The sequence below is a fragment of the Gavia stellata genome, chromosome 11 (genome assembly GCF_030936135.1).
Source record: "Gavia stellata isolate bGavSte3 chromosome 11, bGavSte3.hap2, whole genome shotgun sequence".
NCBI lineage: Eukaryota > Metazoa > Chordata > Aves > Gaviiformes > Gaviidae > Gavia > Gavia stellata.
The window spans coordinates 19,377,507-19,393,730 of NC_082604.1; the positions used below are offsets into that span (position 1 = coordinate 19,377,507).

Genomic DNA, 16,224 nt, shown 5'->3' on the forward strand with positions numbered 1-16,224 from the left:
CGTGGGGGTGGCAGTGATGGGACAGGCGTGTTAGCGGTGTGGGGGTTCCCATGCCGTGCAGGCAGGGCTGGGGATGCTGCCCGCTGCTGCCCGTCCCCTGGCCAAAGCCCCTTGCACCCACCCAGCATATCCAGCACTTTATTGACCAGAAACAGCAGCGAAAAATACAGCAGGCATCTGTGTCCCCGCACTCCTGGGGCAGGCTGGCATTGCCTGGCCCCGAACCCTGCCGGCTGTGCCCACCCGCTGACAGGGCTGGTGCAGGGACAGGATGGGGCTGGCACGGGGGGTGCCAGGGAGGGCAGTGGGCAGGGGGGCTTTCGGCATGGGGCAGCCCTATGGCATCTCTGGTTCATTCTCCCTGCCCTGACCGACCCTGGGCTGGATGTGGTAGGGCTGGGTGAAGGGTTTGGGGTGGGTGGACAGGAAAGGGGCTACATGGGTGCCTGGGGGGTGCCCTGTATTGCCTCATTCCTCCATGGGGACTCAGCCCCCCCCCCCCCCCCCCCCCCCCCCCCCCCCGCAATTAGCAGGGCAGGGGGTAGGAAGGGGATGGGCAGGAGGCAGCTGCCTCTGGGCAGGAGCTCATGCCCACCCCAAGCGTCTCCCCATTGCCTCCACCCCTCCAGTGGGTGCCTGTCTTTGAGGGAGCAACCCCCTGCATCACCCGGGGGTGCCCCCTTTGCCTGGAGAGTAGGAGGGGGAGACGGAAGGAGGTGGGGAGCAGATACAGGGTGGCACTCGGGCAGGGACGGGGATGGGGCGTGCCAGCCTGCCAGGGGGCAATCGGCCTCACCACACTGAGCACTTGTGCACTGGGTTCATGGGCGAGTTCTTGGGGCAGTGGAAAACCCGTCCAAACTCCTCGAACTGTGAGACGCTGCCCAGGACCCTGCCAGGAGAGTGGGGCAACTCAGAGCCGAGCATACCCTGCCCCACACCCGCCACTTGGGCCACCCCCTCACCCCAGCAGCACCCCATCCCATGCCCACCCAGAGCCTTCTGGTGTCATGCTGGTGCCCACCCCACTTTGCATGGCACTGCCAGATGTGGGGAAGGATGGCACCTGCTGTGCCCCCTGCCCCGTTTCGGGGCTGGCCGGTACCTGTAGTGCTCCGGGGCATGCTTGTCTGTCAGCACCTGCAAGTAGATGGACTGGGATCGCCGCTTGATGCACCAGTTCTGTGGGGGAGAATGGTTCCCGTGGGTGAGCCGGATGGGACACCGTGGGTCCTGGCACCCACCGGGGCCCGTGGGGTCCTAGCACCCACCAGGGCACAAGAGCCTTTCTTACTGCTGTGGGACCAGGGTGGTGATGCCCTGGCTGTGCTTGTTATTGCGGGGTCACTTGGGAGCCTGTGTACATGGTATAGATGGGTTGGAAGAGCAATAGGAGCATGTTTGTTACTGTAGGGTCTCCTAGGGGAATGGGCTGCCTGGCTGTAGGGTCACCTAGCAGTTCGGTGTCACGTGCATTTGTTACTGTGGGGTCTCTGGAGGTGATGGGGGGGCACACGTTTGTTATTGTAGGGTCCCCAGGAGCAGTGGGGCTGCGTGGGGTGGTCCTTGCAGACCTGAGCCCCATGCCCTGAGCACAGGACTTCCTGATGGAGCCAAGCCCGGCTCCTGGCCAAGGTTCCGGCACAGCTCTTGCCCTGTCCCTTGGGGCCACCGGCCCCACACTGGGTGACCCCCCTGCCCCAGTACATGCCACGTGTGGGGAGGGCAGGGGCTCACCTGGGCGAAGGCGATGAAGAAGAGCTGGTCATGGGTGTATTTCAGGTGGTGCAGGGGGTGCTCGGGGCCGTGCTCCCGCACCCACTTCTGGTAGGCCTGAAGAACAAGGGGTGCCCTCAGCATGGCCTTGGGTGCCCCCCAAACCTGCCCCGAGCCTCCCCCTAGAGCCCCCCAGCAACCGGCAAGCTGGATCAGACCCACTCCCTGCGGCAGCAAGCAAGGTGGGGCTGGGGGGTCTCCCGCTCCCCCCGTGAGGATGGCATCAGCAGCTGCCCCATGGCTCTGCCGGGGCCGTGACACCCCAGGGTGGGGGAATACTTACGTAGTAGGCGAGTTTGAGCCCCCCCATGTCAGCAATGTTCTCCCCCAGCGTGTGTTTGCCATTGACCTGCCGAGAGAGAGATGGAATGAGCAGAGATGCCCCCCCCAGCCAGGCATCCCCCCATCCTCACCCTGGCACCAAGGCTGTGCCTCAGTTTCCCCCACCCAGTGCCCTGAGGAATTTCCCAGCTGAGGTGTGATGAGTTGTCAGGTCTCAGGGCAGGGCAGAGCCATGCTCTCCTGTGGGCACAGAGCAGCAGGGACCCTCCCATGGGGCAGTGTGTGCCCAGGCATTGCCCAGCGGGTGAGGGAGTCTCACCCGCTGGTTGTAGACAGTGAAGTTGTCGTAGAGGTTGACAATACATTGTGCCTTCTTCAGGAACTTGCTGTACGACCGCTCCGTCCACCAGTGCACCAGGTTCCCGTGCCGATCATACTGTCCCCCTGCCGAGGCAACCACCACCACCGGTAATCCCAAGGGACCCAGGTGTCCTGCCCCCCACCCTGCCTGGCTGCCTCTGCTCACCCACCTCCCGCCCCTGCACGGGAGTGTCACTCACCCCAGTCATCGTAGCCGTGGGTCAGCTCGTGCCCGATGATGGTTCCAATCCCGCCGTAGTTCAGAGACCTGTTGTGTGGGGAGCAGAGGTGAGATAGCGGAGGGCACGACGCTGGCAGGCATGGTGGTGACCCCAGGAGCTGGCACCCCCATACCCCTGCCCTGGCACTGCCCCCACCCATGTCCCAGCCCCACACTCACTGCGGGAACTCGGGGTCGTAGAGGGTGGGCTGCAGGATGCCAGCAGGGAACACTGGGGACACAGGAGAGCATTGCAGTTGAGAGGCCACCCTGTCCCGTGCCCACCTGCAGCATCACCTGGCACCAGGGGACACTGGACCGTGCCCCCCACCTCGGGCCCTCCCCACACCCGCTTGCCCCAGGGGTGCTGAGCCCAGGGGGCCGGGCAATGCCTCACCCATCTGGTTCTTGTTGGGCAGGTAGTAGGCGTTCAGCGCCTGGGGAGGCAGCAGCCACCTGCAAGGAGAGACAGCGGTGCCAGCCTGCGGAGGCACCGGGGGGGGGCATGGAAATGCCACCCCCTTGCACAGCTGGAGGGTCAGGGGGGCATTCCTGGCTTGCCCTGTGCCCTCCTGCCTACACCCCATGGGGTGCAACTGGGCGTGGGGACAGGAGGCATCAGTGGGGCCATGCTGTGACCCCCATGCCCCCCCACAGGGCAAGAGGATACCCACGCAGACTTGTCCACCTCCTGCCGGATCTTCTTCACCGAGAGCCTGATGCCGAAGGCGATGCTGTTGAGGATGTTCTTGAAGTAGGTCTTCTCATCCACCTCGAACTGGGGGCGGCACAGCCACATCAGGGCTATGCCAGCCCCAAGTGCCAGCCCCAAGAGAGTGGGGAGCAGGGCTGGGGTGTCCTTGACATGAGCCCTGGAGACTTGGGATGTGGGGTTGTGGCCATGGGCTAGATGTGACACGAGTGTATCCTCATGTCCTGTTCTGTCTGCCCACATGCGTGGCTGCATATCCATCACCTCCATGGGGTCCCTGGGCCACACAGGGTTAGGGGCACCCCCAACTCTTGCTGAGGATAGGGTTGAACTCTGGGGGGTGCGATGTGGGGAAGGGGACATCATCCAAGACCACAAGGACAGCATGGCGCTGCCCGTGTGGCTGTGGCCATGCAAGTGCTGGGCACAATGAGCTACCAGGAGGTGGCTTGTTTTGGGGTGGCATCTCCCCATCCTAGTCTCCGCAGACCCTGTGGAAGATGTGGGCACCATCTCCCCCCTCCACGTGCCCACACCCCCACGTGGCCCTGGGCCACCCCTTGCCTCATACTCCTTGTCGATGGCCTCCGGCTTCAGCAGGAAATCGGGGTACCCGATCATCACCATCATATACCGGAGCTGCGGGCAAAGTGAGCAGCAGGGTCAGGCCCCCATCCCCCATGCCCCCAGGCTGTGGTGGAGGAAAGGGCAGGGGTCCATGCTGGGGGCTGCTACCTTGGCCCTGGCCGCTCTCCGCGTCTCCTCATCCATCCAGTCCAGCTCATCCAGGCGCTGGTCCAGGATGTATTTGATGTCTTCCACCAGCTGCTGCACCTATGGTGGGTCACCGCGGGCGCTGGCACAGCATCCTCACCACCCATCACCCTGCCAGCCAGTCCTCAGGGTGGTGCCAGGTGGCGGTGGGCACCTCGGCAAGAGGACAGAAGGGACACAGTGGCTTCATGCCCACAGGCAGCATCACCTACCTTGGCTTTGCTGGCGGAGGAGAAATGCTCCTCAACGAAGAGGGCGCCCAGGGCCATGCCAAAGTGCTTGTTGGCCTGGCTCAGGCAGATCTTGCCCGGCTCGAGCTGCTTCTCGTTGCCTTCCATCTCCTTGGAGAGCTCGTGGATGGCGTCACGGAAGGGAGTGGAGAGGTGCTCACTCAGCACCACCACAATGCGCCACAGCATGTAGTTGTGAAGGATCCTGGTGATGGGGTGCAGGATCAGGCCCCCCGCTGGGCATGTCCCCAGGCACACAGGGAAGGTGGGGAGCGTGCACCAGGGTGGGGACACCCCTGCTTAGGGACCAGGCAAGCAATGGGGGCGACTGTGTTCTGTGGGGGCCCAGGGATGGGCTGGCACTGTGTCCCTCCCTGCTGTGTGATGAGTCTGGTGGCCTCTAGCACAGGGGGCATCTCAGCAGGTGGCCAGGCACAACCAGGGTGCTGTGGGGCCCACGACAGTGCTGTCTCCCAGGAGCTTTTCCAGGAGTCCCCCTGCCCAGCCTGGCCAGGATGGGGGTGATGGGGTGCGGACAAGCCACAGCCACCCTGTGCCCACCCCATTGCCAACCTCTTGCCAGGCTGGGGAAGGTGCCGGGGCACAGTGGGTGCCAGCCCCCCTCACCTGCTGGGCGTCACACGGATGAGGTCAGACACCTTGTGCATGTAGTCGGTGGCCAGCAGCACCACCTCCTCCTCCTCTGAGAAGTTGTCGTGGAAAATGCGGTCCAGCAAGCGCTTCCACTTGAGCTGCCAGGGTGGGGACCGTCAGGGGGTGCAAGGGACCCCCCCTCCATTCCACCATGCAGGCAGGAAACCCCTCCAAGCCTTCCAGCCTCCCACCACCCCTTCCCACCCAGGAACGTGCAGGGTTGATTCAAGCGGATTTATTTGGGAAGGCAGCGAGGACATTTCTGGGAACACCAGGGCATTGGGCTGGGGCTTGTGCTGTCTTACCCAGGGTGCAGGCTGGCCCCGGGGACATGGGATTGGCAGCAAGAGGGGACACAGAGCAGGGAGACAGGCAAGTGTGAGACACAGGGCAGATGGGTGTATGGGGTGGCACGCTAGGCACTGGGGGTACTCACCGTGGGGGTGATGCGCTGCAGCTCACCCAGGGTCACTTTGTGGTACATGCTGCTAACATCCCTCCGCACGTCATCGTACTCAGACACTGTGATCTGCATGGGGGGGCACGGCTGTCACCATCCTGCTGCCCGCCTCGAGGCTGGCACAGGGTTGGGGCACAGGTCTGGGGCAGGAGGGGCTGCTGACCCACAACCCTCCTGGCTTGCTGTCCCAGGAACCCTCTGCTGCCAGTGGGGCCCTGAGGGCTGCGCCTGGCGTCATCAAGGAGTTGGGGTTACCAAGGGCTGGTTATAGGGGTCCCCCAGAGCTGGGCATGGGGTCCTCAAGGGTCTGGAGTGGGTTCCCAAGGACTGGACATAGGGCTCCCCAAGGGCTGGAGTAGTTGTCCCGAGGGCTGGGACTGGGGGGTTCCCAAGATGTTGGGACTGGGGTCCCTGAGGATCTGCCACAGGGTCCTCAAGGGGCTGGGATCCTCGAGGGCCAGGCATGAAGGTCCCTAAGGGCTGGGAGTGGAGGTTCCCAAGGGGATGGAGATGTGGTCCCTAAGGACCAGGCATGGAGGTCCCAAAATGTCTGGGACTGGAGTGCCCAAGGGCTGGGCAGGGGCATCCCAAAGCCCAGGGTGGGCATCCCCCTCACATTGGCAAGGTGCTGCTCTAGCTGCAGGATCTCCTGGGCCTTCTGCTCCACTTGCTCAGCCCCCAGGAGGGTGAGCAGCCGCTCCATGAATACCCGGTACGCAGCCAGGATCTGTGCCAAGGGAAGGGATGCTGAGTGCCACTCCTCAGGCACCCCGGCCCCAGAACTGCTGATGCCGGGGTGCCCTCCATCTGCCATCCATGCTGGGTGCTGGTCCTGCTCCTGGTGTCCCCATGCCTGCAGCATTGGTGGCCCCCCCTCACCTTCTCGCTCTCCTCATCCTGCCCCAGGTAGAGGGTCCGTTCAGGCAGCGTCAGCCCGTCCTGGTCGATCTGGGGGGAGATGGGGGCAGTCGGTGAGTGTGGGGAGGTAGGGGGGGTGAGGGGGCAGGGAGAGGGGCTGTGCTGGGCAAGGTGCACCCCCAGCCTGCCCTGGCAAGGCACTCCTTGCCTCCCCCCTATAGCAAGGTGCCCTGGCACCCCAGGAGCTGTGGGGTGGCAGAGTGGTGGGTCAGCCCTGGGCATGGGCAGGTCCTGTGCCTCAGTTTCCCTCCTGCTAGAGGGTGCCAGAGCTGCAGCAGGTGGCGTGCAATGGGCTGGGAGTGCTGGGCACAGGGCAGGCCCCTGCTCCATGGCCTGACTTGTGCGGCCCCACAGACTGCCCCATGCCTGCCCCATGGTGGCCCCACACTTGCCCCATGGTGGCCCCACAGGGATGAGCCATGCTGCATGGACACCCCCACCCTTCACACACAAACACACACACACCCCCCCCCCATCCACCGGCACACACCCCCCCACTATCCTGTAGCCACAGGCACAGCCTCTAACACATACACACACCTGAACACGCTTGCACATATGTGTATATACACACATATCTGTAACTCATCCCTCATGACACACACCTATGCATGCTCACCCCCCCTACACACACCCCTATGCATGCACCATCTAGTTAACCCTACCTTTCCATGAGCACACACACACACACACAGACGCACACCCCACACCCCACACCCCCCCCGCCTTTTCTCTCTGGCTCACCCCACCCTGTGTCCCACCCCACCAGCCCCCCCCCCCCCTCCATGCGCACAGCCGCAGCGCTGCTCCGCACACCCACAGGCACCCCCAGCCTTTCTCCCCCACCTCCATCACACACTCACACCCCCCCTTTGGTTTCCCACAAAGGCACTGCCACACGTACAGCCCTCACACACCCCCCCCCGCCTCCTCACACCCCCCCGTGTCACACACCCATCGCACACCCGCTCTCACACGCACCCCCAATCACACCCTCACATAGACACACCACCAACCAAGCCCTGACACCCGAGCCTGGCTGTCACACCCGCTCCCCCCCCCGCCCAGCCGGGCACACCCCGTCACACCTGCACCCTCCCGCTCAGCCCCGGACCCACCGCCCCTTTCCCTGTGACACACGCTCCCTCTAGTGTACACACGCGCGGCCCGTCAGCACGGCCCTGCTCCTCCCCGGGCCCCCACCACACTCACACTCACACTCACAACCCCCTCACACCACACACCCCCTCTGACCGGGAACGGGGAGGCTGCATCCCCACCACTGCGTTCCCCCAGTGCCCCTGCCATCCCCAACTCCTCATCCCCACTGTGCCATCACCATGCTCACTCCCCCCATGTCCACCATGTCCCTGCTCTAGCCACCCTCATGTCCCCACCATGCCATTGCTGTGCCCCCACCGTGCCCACCGCAACACCCACCAAGGGTGCTTGAGGCTTGGCCACTCAGATAAAGCCCACCCATGCCCTGGTGGCACCACAGGGTGAGGGACACAGGCTGGCAGGGGCAGGGAAGGCTGACAAAGCCATGGGCAACTGTTGTAGCACCTTTGCCCGGCACTGTGGAGCCAGTGGGCATCCCCCTGTCACCTTCTAGGGTTTGGCCCCTGTATGCAGATGGCAGCCAGGACACCACGGTGAGGGGCTTGACCCTGGTGCCCCACTGGGCTGTCCCCAGCACCCAGGTGGGCAGCACCGCTTCACTTTGTACATCCCTCTGCCTGTGTCCCCCTGCCTGCATCCTCCCCCCATCTGGAGGTGCCACGCTCACCCCAGGGCAGCCTGACACTGGGGTCCCATGGTGGGGAAATGGGGGGGTCCCCAGGACAGGGACAGTCCTCGGCCCCGCTGTCTGCTGCAGCCAAAGTCACACACCGGGCAGACACCCAGTGCCGCCACAAGAAAGGTGTCACTGGGGGGGGGGTGTCACTGGCACAGGTGGGTGGCTGGGGGGGACAGCCCCAGGGGCAGAGTGCCCTCACCCGGATGACGTAGCGGGAGGTGTTCCTCTCATCCAGGCTGACGGTGAGGGAGAAGAGCACAGCAGCGCTGTAGACACCCTGCGTCTTGTAGAGCAGCTCGTTGAGGTCCCCGCGGCCCGGGGGGGCATCCCAGCCACCGCACTCCCCAATGACCTCCAGCATGGGCCGCGGCCCCAGCCGGTCGATCTCAGCCCGGTCCAGGCATGAGCGGAAAAACTCCTTGACCTTCCTCTCAGCTGAGGCGGGGGCTCGGCGCCGCACGGGGCGGCTCAGCAGTGCCCGCAGCTTGGCCTCGTTCTGCTCGGCGATGGCCCCGATGGTGCCATACACCAGCTTATCCTCAGGAATGCCGTGTCGCCGGAGCCAGCCACCGCAGGCGAAGGAGTAGAAGTCCTGGCAGGGGTCAATGGTGGCATCCATGTTGGCAGTGAGGAAGCGGGACGCCCGCAGAAAGGCCTTCTTCTCCTGGCACCCCTCCAGGCAATAGCTGTCCCCTTCAGCCGCCAGGTATTTGAGGACCAACATGCACGTCAAGATGACGCAGAGCCCAGCAGCGAACACCAGCCCCGAGAGCAGGCAAACCTCCCGGCGGCTCCAGCGCGGCAGCCCCCCACGGCGTTTCTTGGCCCCGGTGCCCAGCTGGAGGGCGAAGCCATTGGGCAGGGTGCCGCTCTGGTACTTGCTCACGTACTTCACCTCCTGAAACTCGTCGTAGTGGGCCGTCAATGAGTAGGTCTTCTCCATGGCCGGGAACGGGGCTCCCCGCCAGCAGCGCGGGGGTTCAGGGCAGGCGGGGGGCAGACTCGGGAGCCCTGTGGTTCATGCTGGAGCTGTGCCTGCCACGGGGAGGTGGTGGAGGGTACCCGGGTGAGTCAGGAAGCTCCTGGAAAAGGCAGAGGAGGTGTTTGAGGGGCGTTTTGGGAGGAGCAAGAAGGGGAAGGGGGGGGGTTGCTTCTTGCCGTCATCACTGCCTGCATCACCGTCCCTGCTTGTGTGCCCCTCTGGTGTCACTGGGACTGGCCCCAGTGCCAGGAGCTCGGTGGCAGCTCTACGCCATGGCTGTCCTCTTTGCCAGCCACTCTGGTGACAGGGCAGGGTCCTGCCTGCGCTATCCCAGATGGGTTTTAGCCCCTGGCACAGCTCCATCCTACATGCCCTCACAACCCAAGCCCACCCAGCACACCAACAAGAGCACCCATGCCGGGTAGAAGTCCAAACTGGTGCAGCAAGCTCATCCTCACACCGCACCGTGAGAGCCCTTCCTGGCCTGGGGGGGGGGGACAGGGCTGCCAGTCCCTCTGGGTGGGGTAAGGAGGGGGGGGAGCAGCTTGGGTAAGAGGGGCTTTGGGAAGATTTGAGGGGCTTTGGGGGAGATTTGAGGGGGAAGGCATTGGGTTGGGGTGTTGTGGGTTGGGTCGGGTTGCGTGGCCCTGCATTGGGTTGCATTGCATTGCGCCGTGGCGTTGCAATGGGTTGGGTTGGGTCGTGGTGCGCCGTGTTGCATTGCATTGTGTCCAATTGTGGTACGGTGCGTGATGTGTGCGCAAAGTTAATTCCAGTCTGGGGGGGAGCCCTGGACCCCATGGACATCTCACAGCATTTCCCACCCCACCCCATCCACCCGACCCCTCTCTGCTGGCCGGTGCCCGATGGGCAGGGGTGTCTGGCAGGGGTGCTGTGCCAGGGAGGAGGGGGTCTGCCCATGGGGAAAGGAGGGTGGGGGCATAGATAGGTTGGGGGGGGGGGCTTCAGAAGGGGACCCCAATCCTTGGTCGGTGTAGAATCGCATCCGGATTTGCAGGTGGGGGAGGACGGGCTGGAGACAAAGAGACGCTCGGGAGGTGGCCGGTATTCCCGCGGCGGCTCCCCCCCCCCCAAGCCCCGCAGCCCCCGCTCCCTCCGCAACTTGGGCAAAGTTGTGCCCCGGCGCGGCAGCCCGGCGGTGCCCGTGCGGGGAGCTGCCGCCGCCGGAAAGTTTGCGGGGCCGGCGGCGGGCACGGTGCAGCGCGGCAAGGCGCGGGAGGGCCGGGGGGGTTGCCCGGGATGCTCGGGGGATGCTACTCGGGATGCTGCCCAGGATGGTCGGGGGAGCCCGGGGGACGCTGCGCAGGATTCACGGGGGATGCTGCCCGGGATGCTCGGAGGATGCTGCCCAGGATGCTCGGGATGTGCTTGCCGGGATGCTCGGGAAATGCTCGGGAGGTGCTCACCGGGATGATGCCTGTGGTGCTCGGGGGATGCTCGAGGGTTGCTCGAGGGATGGTCGGGAAGTGCTGCCCGGGATGACGCCCGGGATATCGGGGGATGCTCGCGGGGCGCTCGCCGGCAGGCTCGGGGAGTGCTTCCTGGGCTGCTCGGGGGTGCTTACCGGGCTGCTCACCGAGGTACTCAGGGGATGTTCCCGGGATGCTGGCCGGGATGTCCGCGGGTGCTCGGGGTTCGCTCACCGCTTGCTCACCGAGACACTTGGGGGGATGCCCCGGGATGCTCGGGGGACGCTGCCCGGGGTGCTCGGGGATGCTGCCCGGGGTGCCCGGGGATGCTGCCCGGAATGCTCGGGGGGGTGCTCGGGGGTGCTCACCGGCTTGCTCGGGGGATGTCAGCAGGCTGCCCGGGGCTGCTGGTGGGCCGGCCGGCGCTGCCCGTCCGGCTGCGTGCCCCGCGCTCCGCTCCGCGCCCCGCGCCGCGGCTGGCGGAGCGGCGGGGCCGGAGGGAGGCAGCGGGGCGGGGAGGGGGTGGCGTCTCCAGCCCGGCTCTCCCGCAGGCCAGGCTCCATTAACGAGATTATTATGCAAATGGAGCAGCCCTGTGCCACCCGCCAGCCTTACCTCATCCCCGCCGGCGGGGAGGCAGGGCAGGGGGGTCCCCGGGCCCCCCACCCCGGGGGGCTGGCACGGGGCTGGCAGTGCCACTCCGCCTGGCATCCCCCGTCCGGGGACCCTGCTGCCACCCCCCGGCAGCCCGGCACCCAGGAGGGGCACGGGTGGGCACGGCCGGCGGCCTGTGCCAGGCTCATCCCGGCGGCTCGGCACCCCCCGCCGTGCCCGGGCACCCTGGGGGGCCCGTCCCGTCCTGCCAGGGTGGGTGCAGCGGGGAAGAACTGTGGGTGGGCAGGAGACGGGAGGCTCTAGGTGAGAGGGTGGGCACAGGGGGTGGCACGGGGTGGCATGGGGAGGGGGCCATGCACTCACACACACACGCACACACGTGAAGGTCCGGGAATATTAAACTGCATTGCAGATAAATCCCCAACATAAATATCATGAGCCACTCTGCCACGGGGGGGCCCAGCAAGGAGATTTATAGCCCAGCAATTCCCACTGTCCGCGGCGGCCCCCCGCAGTGGCCATGTACCCCAGCCCTGCACGGCTGTCTTGCCTGCTATGCTCAGGGGTGTCTTCCCACCCTTGCCCGCCATGCCTGCACAGCCCTGGGTGCTCGGAGGGGGCCCTGGGTCTTCCTGGGTGCTGGGGTGGGAGCCCCAAGCAGCACACAGTGGGTGCTGTGCCACATGCACCACAGGGACCCTACTTGGCATGGGACGGGTGGCTCAGCCCGCGTGGGACACACCGTCTTGTCCAGTGGGCACCGTGGGCCATCCCCAGGCACAACCCTCACTGCCTGGGGGGGGGGCTGAGGCTGTGCTCTCCTGTGCTGTAGTGCTGGGGTGCTGGGCACAGCCCTGGCAAGGTACCTACTGCAGCACTGACACATGCAACGGCCCATGCACAGGTAGTGGCACACGTGCACATCGAATGTACACCCATGCACACCACCATGCACCAGTGCAGACACACATGCTGTGCCCCCACACACACTCGAACAGGCACTGCCATCCATCTCCCGTTACAGGCACAGGTACCCTGGCACACTCATGCGTGCTCACCCACAGACACACTTGGGTGTTGCAACAAAAACTTTCCTGGGGCACACGTCAGGACAGAGGGGCTCTGTGAATCCCACCAGAGACATGACCCCGGCTTGGGCACCCTGACCAGCTGGGCACCCAACCCCAGTGGGGTGCAAGGGCACCTGGCCCCAGGCTGCTTCGTGGGTGGGCGCAGGGGGCTGGCTGGAGGGTAGGGGCACAGGGCTGGGTGCTACCACACCAGCCTCCTCATGCCTGCACTTACCCAGCCCCAAGACCTGCTTGGCACCTTGGTGAGAGCATGATAGATGTACATGGGAGGTGGTGGGGGTGGGGGGGGTGGGGGGGGGCGGGGGCTGGCGTTATTAACAGCCCTGGGTATTGCTCCAACAAGGCTGTAAAAATTAAAGGCGTGTGGATATAAAATAATGGATAAATCTGAGCCGGCCGCAGAGCGCTGCAGCGTTGCACAGGAGTTGGCATCTCGAGAAGCCAGGGTACGGCAGGCATGGGATGGGCACCTGCATGTACATACAGTGGGGGGGTCAGGCAGTGCCTGCACTCTCTTCCAAGTGCCATCTCCCCCCCGAAATCTCCACTCAGTGCCCTGAGGGGATGTGCAGGCAGTGCCAACCTGTGGAGCTGGCGCTGCGAGGGAAGTGGCTGCTCCTGAAGCTGGGATGTAAGGAAAAGAGGTTGTGCCTTTGCAGACAGGACTGGGAGTGCAGGGCATTTGCTCCGGGATGCCCACAAGTGCTGCCCAGCCCACAGACCCCCAGCAGGCAGGATCTGTGCCCAGGTGCCAATACACCCAGGCATGACCAGGTTGGTGTGACCCTGGGGTCCTGCCCGTCCTGTGGCCCCCAGCTCCAACCCCAAGCAGGGCCTGGGGCAGCACCCGCTTTGCCAGCCCCGCTCCACCCTACCCGTCCCGCAGGCCACCCCGCCAGCATCCTCATTTTCCCCGAGATTAGCCGCGGCGCGGGAGCCTCCGCACACCGCCAGCAGGTGACAAATAAGATTTTTCCACTCTCCCGAGCACCCGGCATGGGTCTGTCATTGAAAATGCAAAGCAGTGCCGTGCCAACCTCTGCCGCCCGCCCTCCCCTCTGCCAGCCCCTCAGTGCCGAGCCACCCGGCCAGCCAAACTCCCCCGCCATCACCACTGCCCCCCCACTGCACCCGCTGCTCCCCCTCGGCAGTGTGGGGGGGCTGGGCATGGTGCCCTCATGCCCAGTGGGGCAGGTTCCCAGGGGGTTTCTTAGAGGGATGCCAGTTTGGGGGTGTCAACCTGGGTGGGCAGCATGGCCTCACAGTGCCCTTTGGGTGCACCCACATGCCTGGTACTGCGAGTGAGAGAGTGGGGCAGGGGGGTGCACAGGGGTCCCTGCCACGCGTGGTATGTGCACGCCACCAGGGCCTTCCTGCCTCCAGGGAGGGTGCCAGGCTCTGGGGTGGGCACACGGCGGGGTCACCCTGGTGGGAGGGGGTGAGGGTTTGTCCCTCATAGGAAACACTTGGTCCAAGACATCCCTGCTGGGGTGGGCACCACCCCATCCCCAGCACCCGAGGAGGGGAAGGACAGGAGCACTCCACCCCACAGCTGGGCTCTTCCACCCAGCACCCACAACCCTCACCCCTGGACGCAACCCTCCCAAACTCCTCAGTCACCCCAAACCCCCCAGTCCCCCCCAACCCTAAGCACCCTGTTACCCACCGTGCCCCCAGTCTGGAGCCAGGCGCCTCCCCAGCAGCCCCTGGCCCCGCTCCCCCCCGCCGCCACCACGTCTCCCCTCTGCTATTGTCAGAGGGTTGCCTCTGCCTCTGTCTGCAAAATTAATTCGGAGGTGGAGAGGGAGAATTATGTAAAGTGTGGTTATTCTGGAGCGGCGGGGGAAGCGCGGCTGATGGCAAAGTGCCTTTTTGTGTGTTTAATATGCATTTTTTTTCCAGCGGTGCATTTTCAGGCGGGTAATTTGCTGTCTTTTCAGACCCCGATCAGTATCATTTCTCTGGCAATGACAGCTTTTATTTGCACTGAAATGAATGCTGCGAAATTTCCAAGAAATAGCCGAGGCCCCGTTGGCTGCCCACCCCCGCGGGCCAGGGCACAGGCACCCGCCAGTGCCTGCCTCCTGCAGCCCCCTGGCCCACCCCTGCCTGTGGCCCTGCTCGGTGACAGTGCCCAGGGATGCTGGGCACACGCGTGTGCCAGTATGCACACCCTGTGTTCACAGGTGTGTGCACTCCCCTGGCTTCCCCCTGCCCCTGAGCCCTGCGTGCACATCATGCCTGGGGGGGGGTATATATACACCCCAATGCATGTGCACACACCCCCTGTGCACGTATACACCCCCCAGCACAGCACTCCGCGTCTGTGCGCACACACGCACACTCCTTGTTCATGCATATCCCCCCTTAATGCATAACGCATACGCACACACACACCCCCTCCCCTCCACGTGCATATGTGCCTCCCCCACTTTGTATCCCCCCCAGACCTTGGCACAGCAACCCTGACCCAGGGCACCCAACCACCAGGGAGGTTTGGGGGTCCCCCCCACACCCCTCTCCCCCACCGGCACAGCCCAGCCCTTGGGGAAACTGAGACACAGGGGGTGGCAGGCACCGATGAGTGCTCTCCCCACAGCCCATCACCTCTCCAGGCACCGGCAGCGATGGGTGGGAGCCTGGAGAAGAGGCAAGGTGTGTGTCTGTCTGCACGGCTGTATGTTAGGAGGGAAGAAGAAATGCTGTTTGTGTAGGTGTGCATCGCGTGGGTGTCGTGCGCTGGAGCTGGTGTGCCGGAGCTGCTGTGCCGGTGTGCGATGCTGCCTTTGCAGTGGCCATGCACGCTGCGTGTGCACGTCTGCGTGTGCACATGTGCACCCGTGTCAGGCTCCTGCCCGCGTCCCAGTGTGTGTGACAGCGTGTCTGCAGGGGTGGTGTGGCCACACATGTCCACGCAAGGCCGTGTAGGCATCTCCCCCTGGGACAGCATCCCCGTGTGCGTGATACTGTGTGTGCAGCCAGGCGTGCTCCCCGTGTGTGCCCAGGCACATGGGGCCCAGGGGTGATGAATGGTGTTGGGGCGGTGCCCATGCATGTGCAATGCTGCACCTCCCTACAACGCCGTGGGGGGCTGTAGGACCCGGGCGTCGGGTCTCATACACCCCTGGCCGTGGGTCCCCAGCTGCAGCGGAGCTGGTGCCTGGCACAGCCAAGGTTAACTCTGCCGGATCCTCTCGGCACAGTGTGGGGAAGCTTTAATTTAATGAAGTGTGAGGCTTTTTATGGGCTTTTAATTACGTGGTGATAATTAACATTATAGGCCGCCGGGTCCCGCTGGTGCCCGGCTGCCCTGTGCCAGCTCCCGCCTGTTTGTAAATAAACCCTGTGGGCCACATGGTGCCCACCCCGGGGCACCCACCTCCTGTGGTAGGGAGCAAACCCAGCCGCTGCCCCCTGCTCATCTGCTGGGGTAGGGATTTGGGCACAAATTCAGGCACAACCCACTGCAGAATGTGGGGAGCAAGCCCCCCCCCTTCTTCCCCCCAACAGCACCCAACCACCTGGGTTTTTCCAGTCCGCCGGCCGAGGAGGGCTGCCAGCTGGCAGTGCCAAACTTGCCAAGAGCGGGCGCAGGCAGCAGTGCCACACTTGTCCCCGCAAATGGAGCCCAGCCTGGCCCGGAGCAGCCCCCCCACCCCGTGCCGGGGCTAATAGGAAGCGATCCATCAGGCAGCATCTGGGCGTGCTGCCCACCTGCCAGGCACGCGGTGGATTTATCACCCAGCGCCCAGGCAATTTCCTGCCCTCCTCTAATCAATAAGTGGGGGGCAGGGGGCAATGCCAGCTCCCCCAGGCAGGTCATTATGGGGAAGTGGTGATGCCCCATGAGACGGGTCCCAGAGCAAGGCCAGGGGGACCCAGCTGTCAGGGTGACTCCACCACCACCACCCCCTGTATC

General features: G+C 64.7%; 1 protein-coding gene across 2 annotated transcripts; it reads right to left on the reverse strand.

Moving 5' to 3' along the window:
- Nucleotides 1-792: 792 nt before the first annotated feature.
- On the reverse strand, nucleotides 793-9,130 carry ECEL1 (endothelin converting enzyme like 1). Of its 2 annotated transcripts, none has more exons than XM_059822764.1 (17): nucleotides 8,387-9,130; nucleotides 6,348-6,416; nucleotides 6,085-6,195; nucleotides 5,445-5,537; nucleotides 4,982-5,106; nucleotides 4,337-4,559; nucleotides 4,086-4,184; nucleotides 3,915-3,989; nucleotides 3,319-3,416; nucleotides 3,036-3,094; nucleotides 2,819-2,870; nucleotides 2,619-2,686; nucleotides 2,378-2,502; nucleotides 2,060-2,125; nucleotides 1,738-1,833; nucleotides 1,106-1,182; nucleotides 793-892 (listed from the first exon to the last, which is right to left on the reverse strand). In XM_059822764.1, exons 1-17 carry the CDS (start codon nucleotides 9,128-9,130, stop codon nucleotides 793-795), a joined length of 2,280 nt encoding a protein of 759 aa, XP_059678747.1. The 2 variants fall into 2 exon arrangements, with proteins under 2 accessions (XP_059678747.1, XP_059678746.1); XM_059822763.1 differs by having other exon boundaries at nucleotides 3,313-3,416.
- Between the last annotated feature and the right edge of the window lie 7,094 nt (nucleotides 9,131-16,224).

Bases quoted from the DNA above. Each gene is read 5' to 3' on its own strand.
- ECEL1 (XM_059822763.1), bottom strand. From the start codon at position 9,130: ATGGAGAAGACCTACTCATTGACGGCCCACTACGACGAGTTTCAGGAG. The intron at 5,538-6,084 runs GTGAGGGGGATG...CCCCCCATGCAG, and splicing joins TAGAGCAGCACCTTGCCAAT to ATCACAGTGTCTGAGTACGA. The intron at 2,503-2,618 runs GTGAGTGACACT...TTGCCTCGGCAG, and splicing joins CCACGGCTACGATGACTGGG to GGGGACAGTATGATCGGCAC.